General features: G+C 29.1%; 1 protein-coding gene across 4 annotated transcripts; it reads left to right on the forward strand.

Annotated features, from left to right (window-relative positions):
- Nucleotides 1-3027: 3027 nt before the first annotated feature.
- LOC123209823 lies at nucleotides 3028-15781 on the forward strand. 4 transcript variants are annotated; one of them, XM_044627980.1, is made up of 7 exons: nucleotides 3028-3296; nucleotides 3458-3514; nucleotides 6943-7009; nucleotides 13221-13277; nucleotides 14204-14309; nucleotides 14576-14707; nucleotides 15121-15781. In XM_044627980.1, the coding sequence occupies exons 2-7, from the start codon at nucleotides 3489-3491 to the stop codon at nucleotides 15171-15173; spliced, it is 441 nt and encodes a 146-aa protein (XP_044483915.1). In that variant the 5' UTR covers nucleotides 3028-3296; nucleotides 3458-3488; the 3' UTR covers nucleotides 15174-15781. The 4 variants fall into 4 exon arrangements, with proteins under 4 accessions (XP_044483915.1, XP_044483914.1, XP_044483916.1 ...); XM_044627979.1 differs by lacking the exon at nucleotides 15121-15781 and having other exon boundaries at nucleotides 14576-14920; XM_044627981.1 differs by lacking the exons at nucleotides 14204-14309; nucleotides 15121-15781 and adding an exon at nucleotides 12744-12913 and having other exon boundaries at nucleotides 14576-14760.
- Nucleotides 15782-16399: the final 618 nt, after the last annotated feature.

A 16399-nucleotide genomic window follows, 5' to 3' on the forward strand; every position in this document is an offset into this window, starting at 1 on the left:
TGTTGGCTATCCCAACACTGACCCCTAAGTAGGGAAAGTGATACATAATTTTGGTAATGGACAAATGTTTTAGACTTGGACTAAAAATTTAATTGATTCATTAATAATTATGTTTGAGTGAATCAATTCATTTTGACAATCATTAGTATGATGTTCTTAATCCTATGTGAATAATTATCTTCATGTTTATTAACTTAACGTTATTTGATATACCAAAGGGTCAAGTCCTTTTGTCGGTATATTGGAACATGACTCATTAAACAATGAGAGCTCTATTCATGGACCTGGAATCTATACCACCACTAAAGAGTTATATAATCCTCTTAATACATTATTCATGATATTGAAAATGGATTGGATCGAAGGTCGTTAGCTTATATAGATTAGTTATTTACAACTCATGTTAGTTGTGATTTGGGGATTTTAAATAGGTTGAATAATATAACATTAAGACAAAATAGTCCAAAAGGTAAAACGAAACATGCCATTAAGTCAACCATGGATTATTATATGAATATCACATTGATGAAAGGTCATGGACTATGGCCAATTGTGAGATTTTGTAACTTGATACATAAATGGGAGAAGTTCTTTAATGGTTTAAATTAATAATTAAGATACTCAAATATTGTGATGTAGAAAATTTCATTAATTAATTATTGAGCTTGTATTAAGTATGTCTATCAGTCCTATCAGTAGCTCCATTACTTCTTACATTAATCTAAGTTATTTCTATGAATCCATTGTCTTGGTGTTGGTTTTTTACCGATCTGTGTAAATTGAAATGTGATGTGCACGTTATGTATTTTGGTTGTGACACATGGATTTTTCTAAAAAAAGTTATTAATTGTTGATTAATTAGATTTTCGAAAACATGTGAAAATTACTTAATTGTTAATTTTTTTATTAATTACGAATTTATTTAATTATAAATGTTATATAATTATTTTTGAAAGAGATAATTATATTTTAATAACTGACCAAAAAAATTGGATTTCAATATAGTCAAATTTGGAAAAGGTTTTATTTGAAGCATAAAAAAGAAGTTAAATATTTTTTTAATTATTTTGTGCTTAATGAAACTAGACTACATTGTGATTAAATGCATTAGGATTTTGAGTGGAAGAAGTTTTCACGGTAGAATTCTACCAATGTGGGAGAATTTTTCTCAAGGTCAAGAGTACTCCAACACTAGGAAAGACATAGTATGCATTAATGTCTCACTATCCAACCAAAAAGAGAGCACAACTTTACTACACAAGTCATTGTTCATAAAAAAATTAAGAGAAAAAAAACTCCAAAATCCAAAGGACTTTTTAGGAGAGGCTATGTCGATTCCAAAAATATATTGAGAATGCCCTTGCATTTTTCAAATCATAAGAAGAGAGAATATAAGAGAAAACTAGTTAGTTAAATCTCTTCCTATGACACCATTCAGTCTCTTCTTTCATCAGATGATCAAATAAATTGGTCGCTTTGGTTTGAGATAATTATGATTAAATTAAATAACATATATGACAACATAAGTTGCAGCTCTAAATTGGGTTTAATTAAATCTTCAAAACTCTTTCCCTACTCGCTTTTATTTTCCCAACGTGAGTGGTCTCCTAATTTCACTTATTAAAGTTTACTATTAATTAAAAATAATTACAAAAATTGACTTATAATAACTAAAATGAATGTAGTCACCAAAAATTGATTTCATTTTTTAAAATCCATTCTTTTGGTGGAAGGAAACTATGGACTACTAAAGTCTATTTTCTACAACTAATTTTTTAGTTGTAAGTAATTATGTTCTGACAACTAAACTTTTAGTTGCAAAATAATTTTGTTTTGGCAACTAAGTATTTAGTTACAAAATAATTTCATCCTTTTGGTTATTTTAACAACTAAAATTTTAATTATAAATAAAATTTTTTTGGCAACTATAACGTTCATTGAGAAAGGTGTAATTAAAATTAATTTGTTATAACTAAATTTATAGTTGCAATTAATTATGTTTTGGTAACTAAGTTGCTAGTTGCAAAATAGAGGTAAACTTAATATTCTATAACTAATTTTTAGTTCCAAATAATTATAAATTGTTATTTTAACAACTAAAATTTTAATTGTAAATAAATTTGTTTAACAATTATAATGTTAGTGACAAATTGTGTAACTAAAATTAATTTTAGTTGCAAAATAATTTCTTCCTTTTTATTACTTTTGTATTTAAAATTTTAGTTATATAAATAAATTTATTTAACAATTATAACGTTTGTCATAGGACATATAATTAAATTTTTTTTTGACATATGAAATTTTAGTTATAAATGAAATTGTTTGATAATTATAACCTTAGTCGCGAAATATTGTTTACAAAATATATAAGATATTAGTAATAACTAAATAAAAAATCATGTAAAATATGAGAAAACTTAAAAATAACGGTTTAATTTTAGCATCATCTAGTTAGAGAAGAAAATTAAAAAATAATTTGCCTTGTAGACATTGTACTGTTAATATGTATTTTGATTATTAGTTTTTAATATAAAATTATAGATTATATTCTTATATTTTAATTATATTTACATTTAAATGATTAAAACACTTTTGTATTATTATTTTGTTTCATAATAATTGATATATGCTTAGGTGTAGAACAAATCCAACTAGATTTGAATTAGTTTTTCATTTGGTTAAAATCAAAATTGAGTTAATGGTTTAGTTTGATAACTTAATCAGAGTTTGACTTGAATTCTCATTCGATAATAATGTTTATTTTTGCTAATGAAAGAATTCATCTTTTCAATAATATTATTTATATCGTTAATAATATTATTAATCTAATTGACGGTACTATCTATTCTAATAATATTATTGCCACTAATAACGTTAAGACAACTTCTCTCATCAATTAGAATTTGATATTATATTAAATATAATATTATTAATAAAATTAATAAATTGAATTAAATATGATTGATAGTTTTTTTTGGTTAGATTGAAGACGATATTATTATATTATAAAGGGAATAAACCTAATGGTGTGCTTTGGTGCCGCCTTAAAGCTTTGCACAATCTCCAAACTTTTTTCCCTTTCATTTTTCTCTGCCGCCCTTTAGTCTCAGGCGTCTCCAACTCTTTTTCTTCTGCCGTCTTTAGTCTCTCTCACTAATCTCTTCATCTCCGGTGTCCAAAATTCTGACTGTCGCCGGCGTCTCGAAGTCTAGGCGAACGCATCTCCGGCTTCATCAGACTGCATCCACGGCTTGGACGCTCTGTTCCGTCCCCGGCTTGGCGGCTTCATGCTTTAGGTTCGTTTATTCTACACAATTTATGAAATTCTACACTGCTTATTCAACTTTTTCCCATGCATTATGAAATTCAGGTTGCTTATATATGAAAATCCACGCTGCTGCAACTGATTCCTTAGCCATCTTGTTATTATGTAAATGTGTAATTCTTGTCGTTGCAGAATCTTGCTGAGCAGCTCAAGTGTAGTGTGCATGACAGATCCTCAATTGCTTTGTGGGTATGCCTCAAAACTTATACGTTTGTGATCTGATGAGTTGTTTTTTAGATTGTTTAACTCTTGGCTTGTTTATTAGATTTGGGTTTTGAAAGTTATGAATATGTGTTGTGTTTTAGAAGTCTTTATTTCTTCCGCATTTTTTTACTATGAGGATTTGATGTCTCATGTATGACTAGTTTTTTCTTCAATTTAGAGCTTCTGGTTTGATTTGAATGTTGCTTTAAGATGAAAGCTTTTTTTGAGATCAAGTGGGTTGAAAGATTTTTCCAGTTTGAATTCTGGGTTTATGCGGGCCAAATTTTTACAGTTTGAAAATTACAGAACTTGGTTATTGTCTCAGCTTTACTGATATGACTTTCTGGAAGTTGGAAAGTGTTAATAGCTTGATAATTTCCAATACAGTTTTCTGGTGATGATGTACTGATGTTGTTCACCTATACATAAATTTGACTTTAGGGTTTAATAGTTCATTCTATAGTTTAATATTGTAGATGTTGCTTTTTCAACCACAGATTGGCTAATTATACTAGTATTATTTTTCTGTGTCTGTCTTTTTCTTAATATATATATTTTTATTGGGTTTTTTAGGCCTTCCTGATTCTTTAATTTTAATTAGAATGTAAGAAGATCACATATAAATATTTGTTCAATTTTATTTTGAGGCTATAAAGTGACGAGAAGTTAATACTAAATTGTTTTAATATTTAGTGTTTGAATGATAATGACAAACAACATAGGATCATGATAGTCATTTCTAGTATTGCACAAAGTAGGCATAAAATTTATAGTTATTTATAGTAATATGACTTAAATGGTCTGTCAATAAATGGAACATCTACATTATTCAATTAAATTGTTTTTTTTTGGGTCTTTTTCATCTTCAAATTTAAAACATTGTTTTTCATATTTCTATTTCTGATTTATGTTTTATATATTCTAATTATGACTTTGGTACAAGAAGAAACCTTGCAAAAATTAAAAATCAAGTTATGGGAAGAGAGAGTTCATCACTGGTTGCTTTGGTTTGCGGTGATTATGATTAAATTAAATATTGCATATGACAACATAAGTTGTGATTCTAAGCTTGGTTTAACTAAATTTTCAAAATTCTTCCCCCACTCGTTTTAATTTTCCCAACATGAGTGACCTCCCAATTTCGCTTACTAGAGTTTACTACTAATTAAAAATAGTTACAAAAACTGACTTCTAACAACTAAAATGAATTTAGTCACCAAAAATTGATTCCATTTTTTTAAACCCATTCTTTTAGTGGAAGGAAACTATAAGCTATTAAAGTTTATTTTCTACAATGAATTTTTTAATTGCAAGTAATTATGTTTTGACAACTAAATTTCTAGTTGCAAAATAGAGATAAATTTAATGTTCTGTAACTACTTTTCTAGTTGTAAATAATTTTTATTTAGCAACTAAATGTTTAGTTATGAAATAATTTCATTCTTTTAATTATTTTAGCAGCCAAAATTTTAGTTGTAAATACATTTTTTTGGTAACTATAATGTTAGTCAATAAATGTGTAACTAACATTAATTTTTTATTGCAATTAATTATGTTTAACAACTAAGTTTTTAGTTTTAAAATAGAGGTAGACTTAATTTTTTGTAACTAATTTTTTAGTTTTAAATAATTATAAAATATTATTGTAGTAACTAAAATTTTAGTTGTAAATAAATTTATTTAGCAACTATAGCATTAGTCACAAAATATATAATTAAAATATTATTTTGACATATGAAATTTTAGTTATAGATAAAATTGCTCGGCAATTATAACTTTAATTGCAAAATATTGTTTACAAAATATATAAAATATTAGTAGTAACTAAATAAAAAATCATGTAAAACGGGAAAACCTAAAAATAACAATATAATTTTAGTATAGTCTAGTTAGAGAAGAAAATTAAAAAATAATTTGCCATTAGTATTGAACCGTGAATATGCCTTTTGATTATTAGTTTTCAATATAAAATTATAGATTATATTCTTATGTTTTAATTATATTTACATTTAAATGATTAAAATACTTTTTTATTATTATTTTCTTCAATAATGATTGATATATTCTTAGGCCTAGAACTGATCCAACTAGATTTGAATTGATTTTTGATTTGGTTAAAATTGAATTTGAGTTGATGTTTCAATTTAACTTAAATTCTCATTCGACCATATTGTTCATTTTTGCTAGTGACATTATTCATTCTTTCGATGATATTGTTTATATCGCTGATGATACTATTTATCTAATTGACGATATTATTTATCCTGATAACATTATTGCCACCAATAACCTTAAGACAACATATCTCATTAATTTAGTTTCGATTTGAATTTGATTTTATATTAAATATAATATTAATGAATATAATATTAATGAATATAATATTATTAATAAAATTAATAAATGGAATATAATATAATAATATTATAAAAAAATTGTTATAAATATAATTAATTGGAAGGGAAAGATGAAAGCAAAATCACAGTATATAAATTTGATTTAGAAAATGGTAAACAAGTGTAGAGAGAAGTGTTGTATTATTGCATCAGTTAAAGGAGAGGTATATTCCCTAATACAAAGGGAGGGGATTCTTTATATAGACATCCTCTCATCGCCTAAGACAATAAGAATCTTGTCTAATTAGAATACATGCAATCAAGGCAGTCCTCCAAACACTAAATGTATTGACATTTTATTCTTTCATTCACACTTTATGTAATCATAAGCCACCAAAATATTTAATGCATTCACACATCAAACTTCCAACTTGTGTTCATGTGGTGGAAAACTCTACCTTATATAACACTCTTCCTTACATTTCTATTACTTATAGATAATTACATTAACTTTGTTATAGAAAAATCTAGTGGTATAAAAACCAAAGTACAAAGAATGAAATTATTTAATGTCTTATAAAATAGGGTTGAACGTGCGTAAATTGCTTTATTAAAAACTTTACTAGGAAAATCCAGTGGGACAAAACCTAGTAAAGGGGAAAAAAGGATAGTGCACATTTTATCCAAAATGTGATAAACATCAAAATTTACTCTCCCTGATAAATGCTCTCTTTGATGAATGCTCCTTCTCTTTGATGAATGTTCCCTCTCTTTGTAATGAGATTAATTTGATTGTTTATTGAGTCATCTTATGTTGATATTATACACTAACTTTGCAAACGTTGATGTTGGTAATGTCTTAGTGAACAAATATGCAAAATTCTCATTGAATCGTATTTACTTAATATTAATCTTTTGGCTTTGTTGGAGCTCATGAGTGTAAAAAAACTTCGATGAAATATGTTTGATTATGTCTCTTTTGATGTATCCACCTCTCTTCATATATTGTGGAAGGAATGTTTGTTGTAGAAAGAATATTGCATGTATTTGGGTTTGATGGATGATAGACTGTGATAGGTACCTGGGTAATCTGGCAGCAGCAAAGCCTTACCTGGTGGCTTCCTCAGCTCTCACAGCCTCTCCGGTATACCTATCTCAACCACAACATAGCAGACACTGGAACAGAAATTGCAACACAAACACACATGACAATGAAAATATGTATTGTATTGAATACTTTTCCAGAAATGAATACAAATTAATTCTCCAATACAATGACTATTTCCATCTATTGCCCTGCTTAATCAATTACATTTCCCTTCTCTAATTTTTCCAGAAAAAATAAACAAAAGACCAAAAGCAAAACTAAGAACTGCAACAATCATACAACAAGTACTTAAGTGCACTGTTACTTCAGGGTTCCGAGAGGCCTGCACTCTCCCTACATTCCCTCTGTCTTCTGATCCCCCTTCTTTTTTCCTAGCCCTGCAGCTGCCTTTTCTCCTTTTTGTTCTGCCGCCAACTGCTTTGCTGCCAAGTTTCTGCCAAGTTTCTTGTTTTCTCCAAAATGACCTTGTAATAAAATAATAGTGGACTTTTCTACTTGCTCCAATCTCTTGCTACCACTTGCTCGGTTTCTTTTCTTTTCTTCTTTCCTTCGAGAGAAGTAGACGTGAGTCCTAACAGACTGTAATCATATACATTCGTGGTTGGCTTCATGGAGAGCTAAAATCATTGAATGGTTTGAAGATATTACAACCAAACTTTGTTTGATGGAGCACTATGATATTGCTATGTCATTATAAGTGAAAACATATCCCGTTTGTGAACATACCTTATAGGAGTCAGAAAGATAACTAGTATTAGCTTATCCAACCAAACTAAGATTTTTAGGGGATTTGACATAATAAAATAATCCCAAATCTTTAGTCTCATATGGGTAATGAAGTATATGTTTGATTTCATTCCAGTGATGATGGGTTGGTGCAAAGCTCAATTAGGCCAATAAATTGACTACGAAGGATATATCTTTTCTAATGCACTGGGCCAAATATAATAGGGCTCTAATGATATTAAGATATGATACTTTAGGACTGAGTATCTTTTCATCTTCTTCTTAAGGAGGAAATAAGTCTTTTTTCAGATCAAAAGACCGAATAACCATTGGGATGCTCAAAGGATAAACTTTATCTATATAAAAATATTTTAATAATTTTTTAATATATGTTGACTGATGGATAAGTATTCCATTTGAATTGTACTTGATCTGTACGTTGAGACAATATTTTGTTTTTTCCAAATCCTTTATCTTAAATTATTTTTTGAGGTATTTAACAACTTTATAAAACTTTTTAAAAGTCTTAATTAAATTAGTGTCATCAACATAAATTACTAAAATGACAAATCTAGATTCTGACCTTTGATAAAGATACATAGGCATATAGGGTCATTCACATAGTGTTTTTTTTTTTCAAATATTTACTAAAACGATTGTATCACATTTTTTTAGATTGTTTTAATCCGTATAATAATCTTTGTAACTTGATTGAGTACATGCCGCTTGGATTAACTTTTTTGCTTCTAGCAATTTATATCCTTCAAAGAGTTTCATATTAATTTTAGTATCTAAATTTTCATACAAATAAGTAGTAACTACGTCCATTAGACGCATAATCAATTCTTTAGAGATTGTTAAGCTAAGTAAATATCTGAATGTGATTATATCCATAACAGATGTATATGTTTTATCAAACTCTATACTTGACTTTGGGAAAAACCTTAGGCTACAAGCCTTGTTTTATATCTAGTAATCTCATTTTTTTTATTTCTTTTTCTCACAAATACTCATTTATATCTAACAAGTTGTACGTCCTTAGGTGTTTGAATTACAGGCTCAAATACTTGACGTTTTGCTAGAAAAGTTAATTTTGCTCGAATTGCTTCTTCCCATCTAAGTCAATCATGTTTTTGTCTGTACTTATTCACAGTGTGATTCAAAATCATTATCATTCATAATTTTAGTAGCTACTACAAATGAGAATACATCATTAATGTTAACCGTTTCATAGTTTCATATCTCTCATGTATAAACATAATTTAAAGATATTCAATATTATCATTTTCCTGTTTTTTAAGAGTTTGTGCCATTTTAGGGACGTGAGTCTCTTTAGAGACGATAACCTCTTTTGGAGAAATATTAGAGAGTGGATTTTTCATTTATTTTAGGATCATCATCATTGATATTTTGTTTGATTATTTGTATTTCTTTTTCGAGAAACAATATTCTTTGATCCAACAGGAATATGATGTTTCTAGCATGCAATAGATTGATCAGTTATGATTTTAATAGACTGTTCAACAGTCACATTAATTTTTACAAGTGTATTGGCAGGTGATATGTGTGATCTTGTCACTTTTGTTTTATTCGCAAATGCATCAGATATTTGATCGACAATAATTTGTAAACGTATCGTCTTTTGCACTTCAGTTTCACTTTGGGATGTGTGAGGATCTAAATAAGACATAGTAGATATGTATCAAGTAAGTTATTGCTTAACTTCAGGAGATATTTTCTTTTCCCAAAGGTGGGAATATTATCTCATTGAAATGACAATTTGCAAATTGTACAATAAAAAGATCACATTTTTAATAGTATATCTGATAATGGATAGTGAATTATATCTAACGTATATTTTCAAACAACGTTGGGGTCTATTTTTGTGCGTTGAAGAGATGCAATAAACACATATATAACACAACCAAACATCCTTAGATGAGATATATCGGGGTGGTAACCAAGAACAAATTGCAATGAAGAATATTGATAATAAGAAGAAGGTCGCAAGCAAATTAACGTTGTAGCATATAATATAACATGTCTTCACATAAAAGTTGGTAATTGAGTTTTTAGTAATAAAGTTCGTGTAATTACTTGGAGATATTTGATAAGAGACTTAACTAATCCATTTTGAGTGTTGGCATGCGAGATTGGATGTTCAACATTAGTCCTTATAAACATGCAATATTCATCAAATGTTTTAGATGTAAATTTATTTAGTCGTATTGATTGGATTGAATAATCTAAGAAATATGTCTTTAGTTTGACGATTTGTGTTAATAGTTTAACAAATGCAACATTTTGAATTGACAATAAACAAACATAAGACTATCATGTAGATGCATTAATTAAGATTATAAAAATAACAGAAACAAAATGACCCACTTGGTGGATGAGTAGGTTCATATATGTCCTCTTGAATCCTTTGTAGAAATGATAAAGATTCAACTCCAATTTTGGAGGGAGATGGTTTGATTACTAATTTGCCTTGAGAATAGATAATACAAAATTTTTCACTAGACAATAAAAGCTTTTGATTCTTTAGTGCATGTTTATGTAAACTTTCAATAATCTTACATATCATTGTAAATCTTGGGTGACTTAAATGGTTATGCGAAAACATAAATACTTTTGGATCAGAAAACTTTTGGTTTGATAGTACGTAGGTTTTAGCTGTCTTTATAATTGTATAATACAATCTAGATGATAAAACGGATAATTTTTTTAGAACATGTTTTTTTTCGAAGGCATTATTAATTATACATAGATATTCTGTACAATTTTCATTTAGGGTTTTAATATGATAGTCATTCTTTCTTATATCTTTAAAACTAAGTAGATTTCTTTTGGATCTACTTGAATATAATGCACCATTGATACTTAATTTGGTCTCCTTTTTCAATAAAATTGTGACTCTTTTGGAGTCTTCAGTCATATTTATTGATCCTGATATAGTGTTTACTTTACCCTTAATTAATGATAAAGTTAAAAAGAATTTTTTTCCATCAATATTATGCACATTGTTACACTATCCATCAGACACATGTTTTTATCATACTCTTTTAAAGTAAACACTTTAATTTTGAAGTCCATTTCCTCTTATTTTAAAATTTACATTAGTTATTACAAAATTTGAAAGGACGAAATACATAGTACTAATTACACAATATATTATACATGATTTTTAAGTCTTGAAGAAATTTCAAAATATCAAAATTCTCCAAATTAATAGGATCTGTATTATCAAATGATTTAAATTGATCTTCTTGTTTGTATTTTTGATAGATACTTGGTATAAATCCACCAGATGTCTACCGATACAAAAGGTAAGTGACTAATAGCTGTTGAAACTACATTTATAACATTTACTTTCTTGATTTTGTGGTTTACTTTGTATCATTTTACCTCTGTCCTGTTTTGCTTCATCTCTAGTCCATTTATTGTGGAAAGATTTTCTATTATGATCACCTTTGGATCGAAATTTATTTCGTCTAAGACCTCATCTGCGCCCGCGATAATTGTTATTGATAGTTAAGTTCACTTCAGGGAACAACACAGTGTCAGTGAGGCATGTCTGGTGGTTTCTTAGTAATAATTCATTATTTTGCTCAGCCACTAGCAAACATGATATTAATTTAGAATTTTTTTTTAAAATTTTTTTCCCTATATTGCTACTGTAAGAATATATTTGAGGGCTAAAATGTGGGGAAAGTTTTTTTTAACATATTCGTTATTTTTTCCCCACATAATCTCATTCGGGAAACTATTTTAAATATTACAGAGTTATATTCACTTATAAATTTAAAATCTTGTATGCATAAATGGGTCTATTCATATTAGGTTATTGGCAATGTTATTGACCTATGATGATCAAATCTTTCTTTCAAGTTTTTCTATAACTCTAGTGGGCCTATAATATCCTCGTACTCTGTTCGTAATCCTTCGTGAATATGGTGACAAAGGAAAATAGTAGCCTTAGATTTATCCTACTAGAATGCTTTATTTTTTTCTTTTATTGTTTCTCCAAGGCTCATAGTTTCTAAATAGAGAATCGTGTTTAAAGCCCATTTAGTGTAATTTTCTCCATTTAATCGAAAGACAACATATTAAAGTTTTATGAGGTTTGCCATTTTCACCAATTGCAAGTTGATGAAGTAATACAAATTAGTTATATGATGAAGAAAAATTATGTTAGAACTTCAAGTTCATATTTGTCTCATATTCACAAAACTTCTGGTTTTGTAATTAATATTCATAATATTATAGTATATAAAACTTAAATAATATCTCAGAGTTCAATATTATCTTTTTCATAACTTATGCAAATTTCAGGTTCCAAATGAGCTCTAGTTATAATAAATACTTTGATTAAACTTGGAACTTTGGCCCATATATATATTTTCATGATTTTGTAAACTTTAGATTACAAATTAGATACAATTGTTATCATATAAATAAATATTCCAATGATATTTAAGATTTTAGATCCAAGTTCATGTTTTTGTAAACTTCGGGTTACAAATAATATTGAGAACTTCGGATCCAGATTTATGATTTTACAAACTTTGAGTTGTAAATCAGATACAATTATAAATGAAAAATTAAATAGAAGAATAATAAAAATTAGAATATCTATAGTTTATATTTTGCAAATATCCATACTTGCAATATACAAACAAAACAATAACATAATTGAAAGATAATATTAAAATATATCTAAACTAATTATGCTGGTTATGTGTTATAAATATAATTAATTGGAAGATCAAAGTATATAAATTTGATTTAGAAAATGGAGAACAAAAGTAAAGAGAAGTGTTATATTATTGCACTAGATAAAGGAGAGGTATATCCCTTAATACAAACGGAGGGGATGTTTTATCCCCTATCGCCTAAGATAATAAGAACCTTGTCTAATTGGAGTACATGCAACAAAGGCAGCCCTCCCAAACATTAATTGTATTGACATGTTATTCTTTAATTCGCAGTTCATATAATCATAAGCAACCAATATATTTAATGCATTCTCACGTCCCTTTAGTCTCAGGCGTTTCCAACTCTTATTCTTCTTGTGCGCCTTCAACTCATCTCCATCTCCAACTCCAACTCTGGCGTCTTGAAGTCTAGGCAAACGCATCTCTGGCTTCATCAGAGTGCATCCACAGCTTACACGCTCTGTTCCGTCTCCGGCTTGGTGGCTTCATGTATTAGGTTCGTTTATTCTACACAATTTATGAAAATCTACACTGCTTATTCTACTTTATCCCATGTATTAAGAAAATCCAGCTTGCTTATATATGAAAGTCTACGCCGCTGCTGCTGATTCCTTAGCCATCAATATTCATCTCTGCAGTGCACACATGTAAATTATTAATTATGTAATTTGTAATTCTTTTCCCACAAATAAATTTTAAGCTTCATAATACATGGCTTCTGAAAACCTGGAATTCATTTATTTGAACCTGTAATTCTTTAGCCATCTTGTTATCATGTAAATGTGTAATTCTTGTTGTTGCAGAATCTTGCCAAGCAGCTCAAGTGTAGTGTGCATGACAGATCCTCAATTGCTTTGTGGGTATGCTTCAAAACTTATATCTGTGTGATCTGATGAGTTGTTTTTTCGATTGTTTGACTCTTGGCTTGTTTATGAGATTTGGATTTTGAAAGTTATGAATATGTTAGAAGTCTTTATTTCTTCTGCATTTTTTACCATGAGGATTTGATGTCTCATGTATGACTAGTTTTTTCTTCAATTTAGAGCTTCTGGTTTGATTTGAATGTTGTTTTAAGATGAGAGTTTTTCTGATATCAAGTGGGTTGAAAGACTTTTCCAGTTTGAATTCTGGGTATGTGCAGGCCACATTTTTACAGTTTGAAAATTACAGAACTTGGTTATTGTCTCAGCTTTACTGATTTGACTTTCTGGAAGTTGGTTAGTGTTAATTGCTTGATAATTTCCAGTACAGTTTTCTGGTGATGATGTACTGATGTTGTTTACCTTTACATAAATTTGAGTTTAGAGTTTAATAGTTCATTGTATAGTTTAATATTGTAGATGTTGCTTTTTCAACCATAGATTGGCTAAATATAGTAGTATTATTTTTCTGTGTTTGTCTTTTTCTTAATCTATATTTTTTTATCGGGTTTTTTAGGCCTCCCTGATTCTTTAATTTTAATTAGAATGTAAGAAGATCACATATAAATATTTGTTCAATTTTATTTTGAGGCTATAAAGTGATGAGAAGTTAATACTAAATTGTTTTAATATTTAGTGTTTGAATGATAATGACAAACAACATAGGATCATGATAGTTATTTCTAGTATTGCACAAAGTAGGCATAAAATGTATAGTTATTTATAGTATTATGACTGAAATGGTCTGTTAATGAACGGAACATCTACATTATTCAATTAAATTGTTTTTTTTTGTCCTTTTCATTCTTTTCCATCTTCAAATTTAAAACATTTTGATATGTCTATTTTGGATTTATATTTTATAGATTCTAATTATGACTTTTGGTACAAAAAGAAACCTTGCAAACATTAAAAATCAAGTTATGGGAATAGAGAATTCATCACTGTCTTCTCAAAATGGTAAAAACACAGGTAAAAACATAAAATTCATTTATATATCAATGTTTTTTTAAATTTATATAAATCATGCATGTTTTAATATAGAAATGACTTATACTTTCTTAATTGTTTAAGTTGATCAATCAGTTGCTCAAGATGTGATATTGTATATTCAATATTTTATTTTGAAAAGATTGTTGAACTTAAAATTTGTTTTATAATTTAGAAATTCAAGAGACATCAATCATCAAATGGTTATTTTTTTAATATTGTTGAATGTGTATTAGTACTATTTGTAGGTGCTATTTTGATGACGAAAGTGCAAGAAAAGACTCGAGGAGTTGGATGTGAAAAACTCTTACAAGTAACAAAAACCAATTTGCAGCAACTATATTCATTATCGTATGAAAAAATGAATATGTTTCTTATAGGTAGCAAAAGAGTTATGTCTTTTGATATTATTCAAATAATTGTGATATTGTATTATTTCGTTTTAGTATATATAAAATCAGGAAATTTGAAAAATATAGTGCTAGAACAAAACCATTGATGTATAATATCTTTAATTGTAAAAAGTATCATTTTAGTAACTATAGAAGTAGTTACAAAATGTTAAAATAAAAAACAAGCAAAACATTAAAGAATACCTTTTATAATTAAATTAATTTAGTTACTAACAATATTCATCTACAACTAAATTTTTTAATTGCTAATGATATTTATCTTCGATTAAATTTTTTATTTGTTAATGACATTCATCTACATCTAATTTTTTTAGTCGCGAATGACATTTATCTGCGACTCATTTTTTTAGTTGCTAATGACATTCATTTATATTTGTTAGGAATCTGGCAAGATGGCAGGCTTCCCTTCCGAATTTTGAATCCAATCCTATGAACTCTTCCCCAGTAGATCACCTGTTCTGTTTTATCTAACAACATACTCCAATATTATCAACCAACACGCAACACCAACATTTATCACTCAGTCAAACTAAGCAATAATGCTAACTAATGCAAGAAGAAATAAGGAAACTACAGCTCATTTCATTAATCCATGACAGCAATGACATGTTTCACTTCCAGTGTTCATAATCTCCCAAATCAAGGGAAAACAAGCAAAATAACAATAACAATAATAACAACTATACTAATACTGGAATTCGAGAGCCAGTCCCCTCCCTGTCTACTTAGCCAACATTTAACAAATTCTTCAGAATAAAAGTCCCCTTTTCTCTTTCTTTTTCTGCCATATAAAGGATGTGCAGTCCCTAACAGAATCCTCTCCTTTGCTTCCTCACATGCTGCCATCTGTACCAACTGGATGGACAAGATCATTTTGTTCCAGTGCAGCTTCCTTGATTCCCAGATTGCCCTCCTCATCACTGCTCTCTGAATCTTCAGCTGAGAGCTTCTTTGGGTCACCTTCTCTTTTCTCCACTGGACCATCTCCCACTTTCTTCTTTTTGGGCCTACGAAAATACACCTTTGTGATCAAGCCTCTATCAATCCCCCCCCCCCCCCCCCCCCCCCCCCCCCCCCCCCCCCCCCACGGAGACGCACCTTGTCCTCAAGGTGGAATTTGGGAAATTGGTCTCTAACAGTCAGGTAGTCTTCCCAGGTATTTTCACAGTTTGGGAGAGATAACCATTTGATAAGGACCTCAAGGTTGCCACTTTTGGAATAACGAGTATCCAACAACGTCTCCGGCTGGAGCTGCAGTTCCAGGTCTGCAGTGAGGCAACCTGGTAATGGTTGTGGGTGTACAGCAGATCCAATGACCTTCTTCAGCTGCGATACATGGAAAACTGGATGAATTTTACTAGAGGGAGGCAGCGCCAAATGATAAGCAACTGAACCAATTTTTTCTGTGATAGCATAAGGGCCATAAAAGCGGGGGTTCAACTTTTCATTAAGCTTCTTAGCAAGTGTCTTGAACTGATAAGACTGAATTTTAAGGAACACCTTCTCACCAAGTTCAAAATGAGTTTCATGACGTTTTAAATCAGCTTGCTGTTTCATCCTTTCCTGGGCTCGATGAAGTTGGTCTTTCAATTCACGAAGGATAGCATCTCTTTGTTGTAAAAATATATCAACCTCATCTACTTTAGACGCTTCGGAACC

Source organism: Mangifera indica, chromosome 2 (assembly GCF_011075055.1).
Source record: "Mangifera indica cultivar Alphonso chromosome 2, CATAS_Mindica_2.1, whole genome shotgun sequence".
NCBI classification, from domain to species: Eukaryota; Viridiplantae; Streptophyta; class Magnoliopsida; order Sapindales; family Anacardiaceae; genus Mangifera; species Mangifera indica.

What these genes read in the sequence shown, in the direction of transcription:
- LOC123209823 (XM_044627979.1), top strand. Translation starts at nt 3,489, where the DNA reads ATGACAGATCCTCAATTGCTTTGTGG. An exon ending in GATCCTCAATTGCTTTGTGG is followed by an intron (nt 13,278 to 14,203) that starts GTATGCTTCAAA and finishes TATATTTTATAG; the next exon opens with ATTCTAATTATGACTTTTGG. An exon ending in TCAAAATGGTAAAAACACAG is followed by an intron (nt 14,310 to 14,575) that starts GTAAAAACATAA and finishes TACTATTTGTAG; the next exon opens with GTGCTATTTTGATGACGAAA.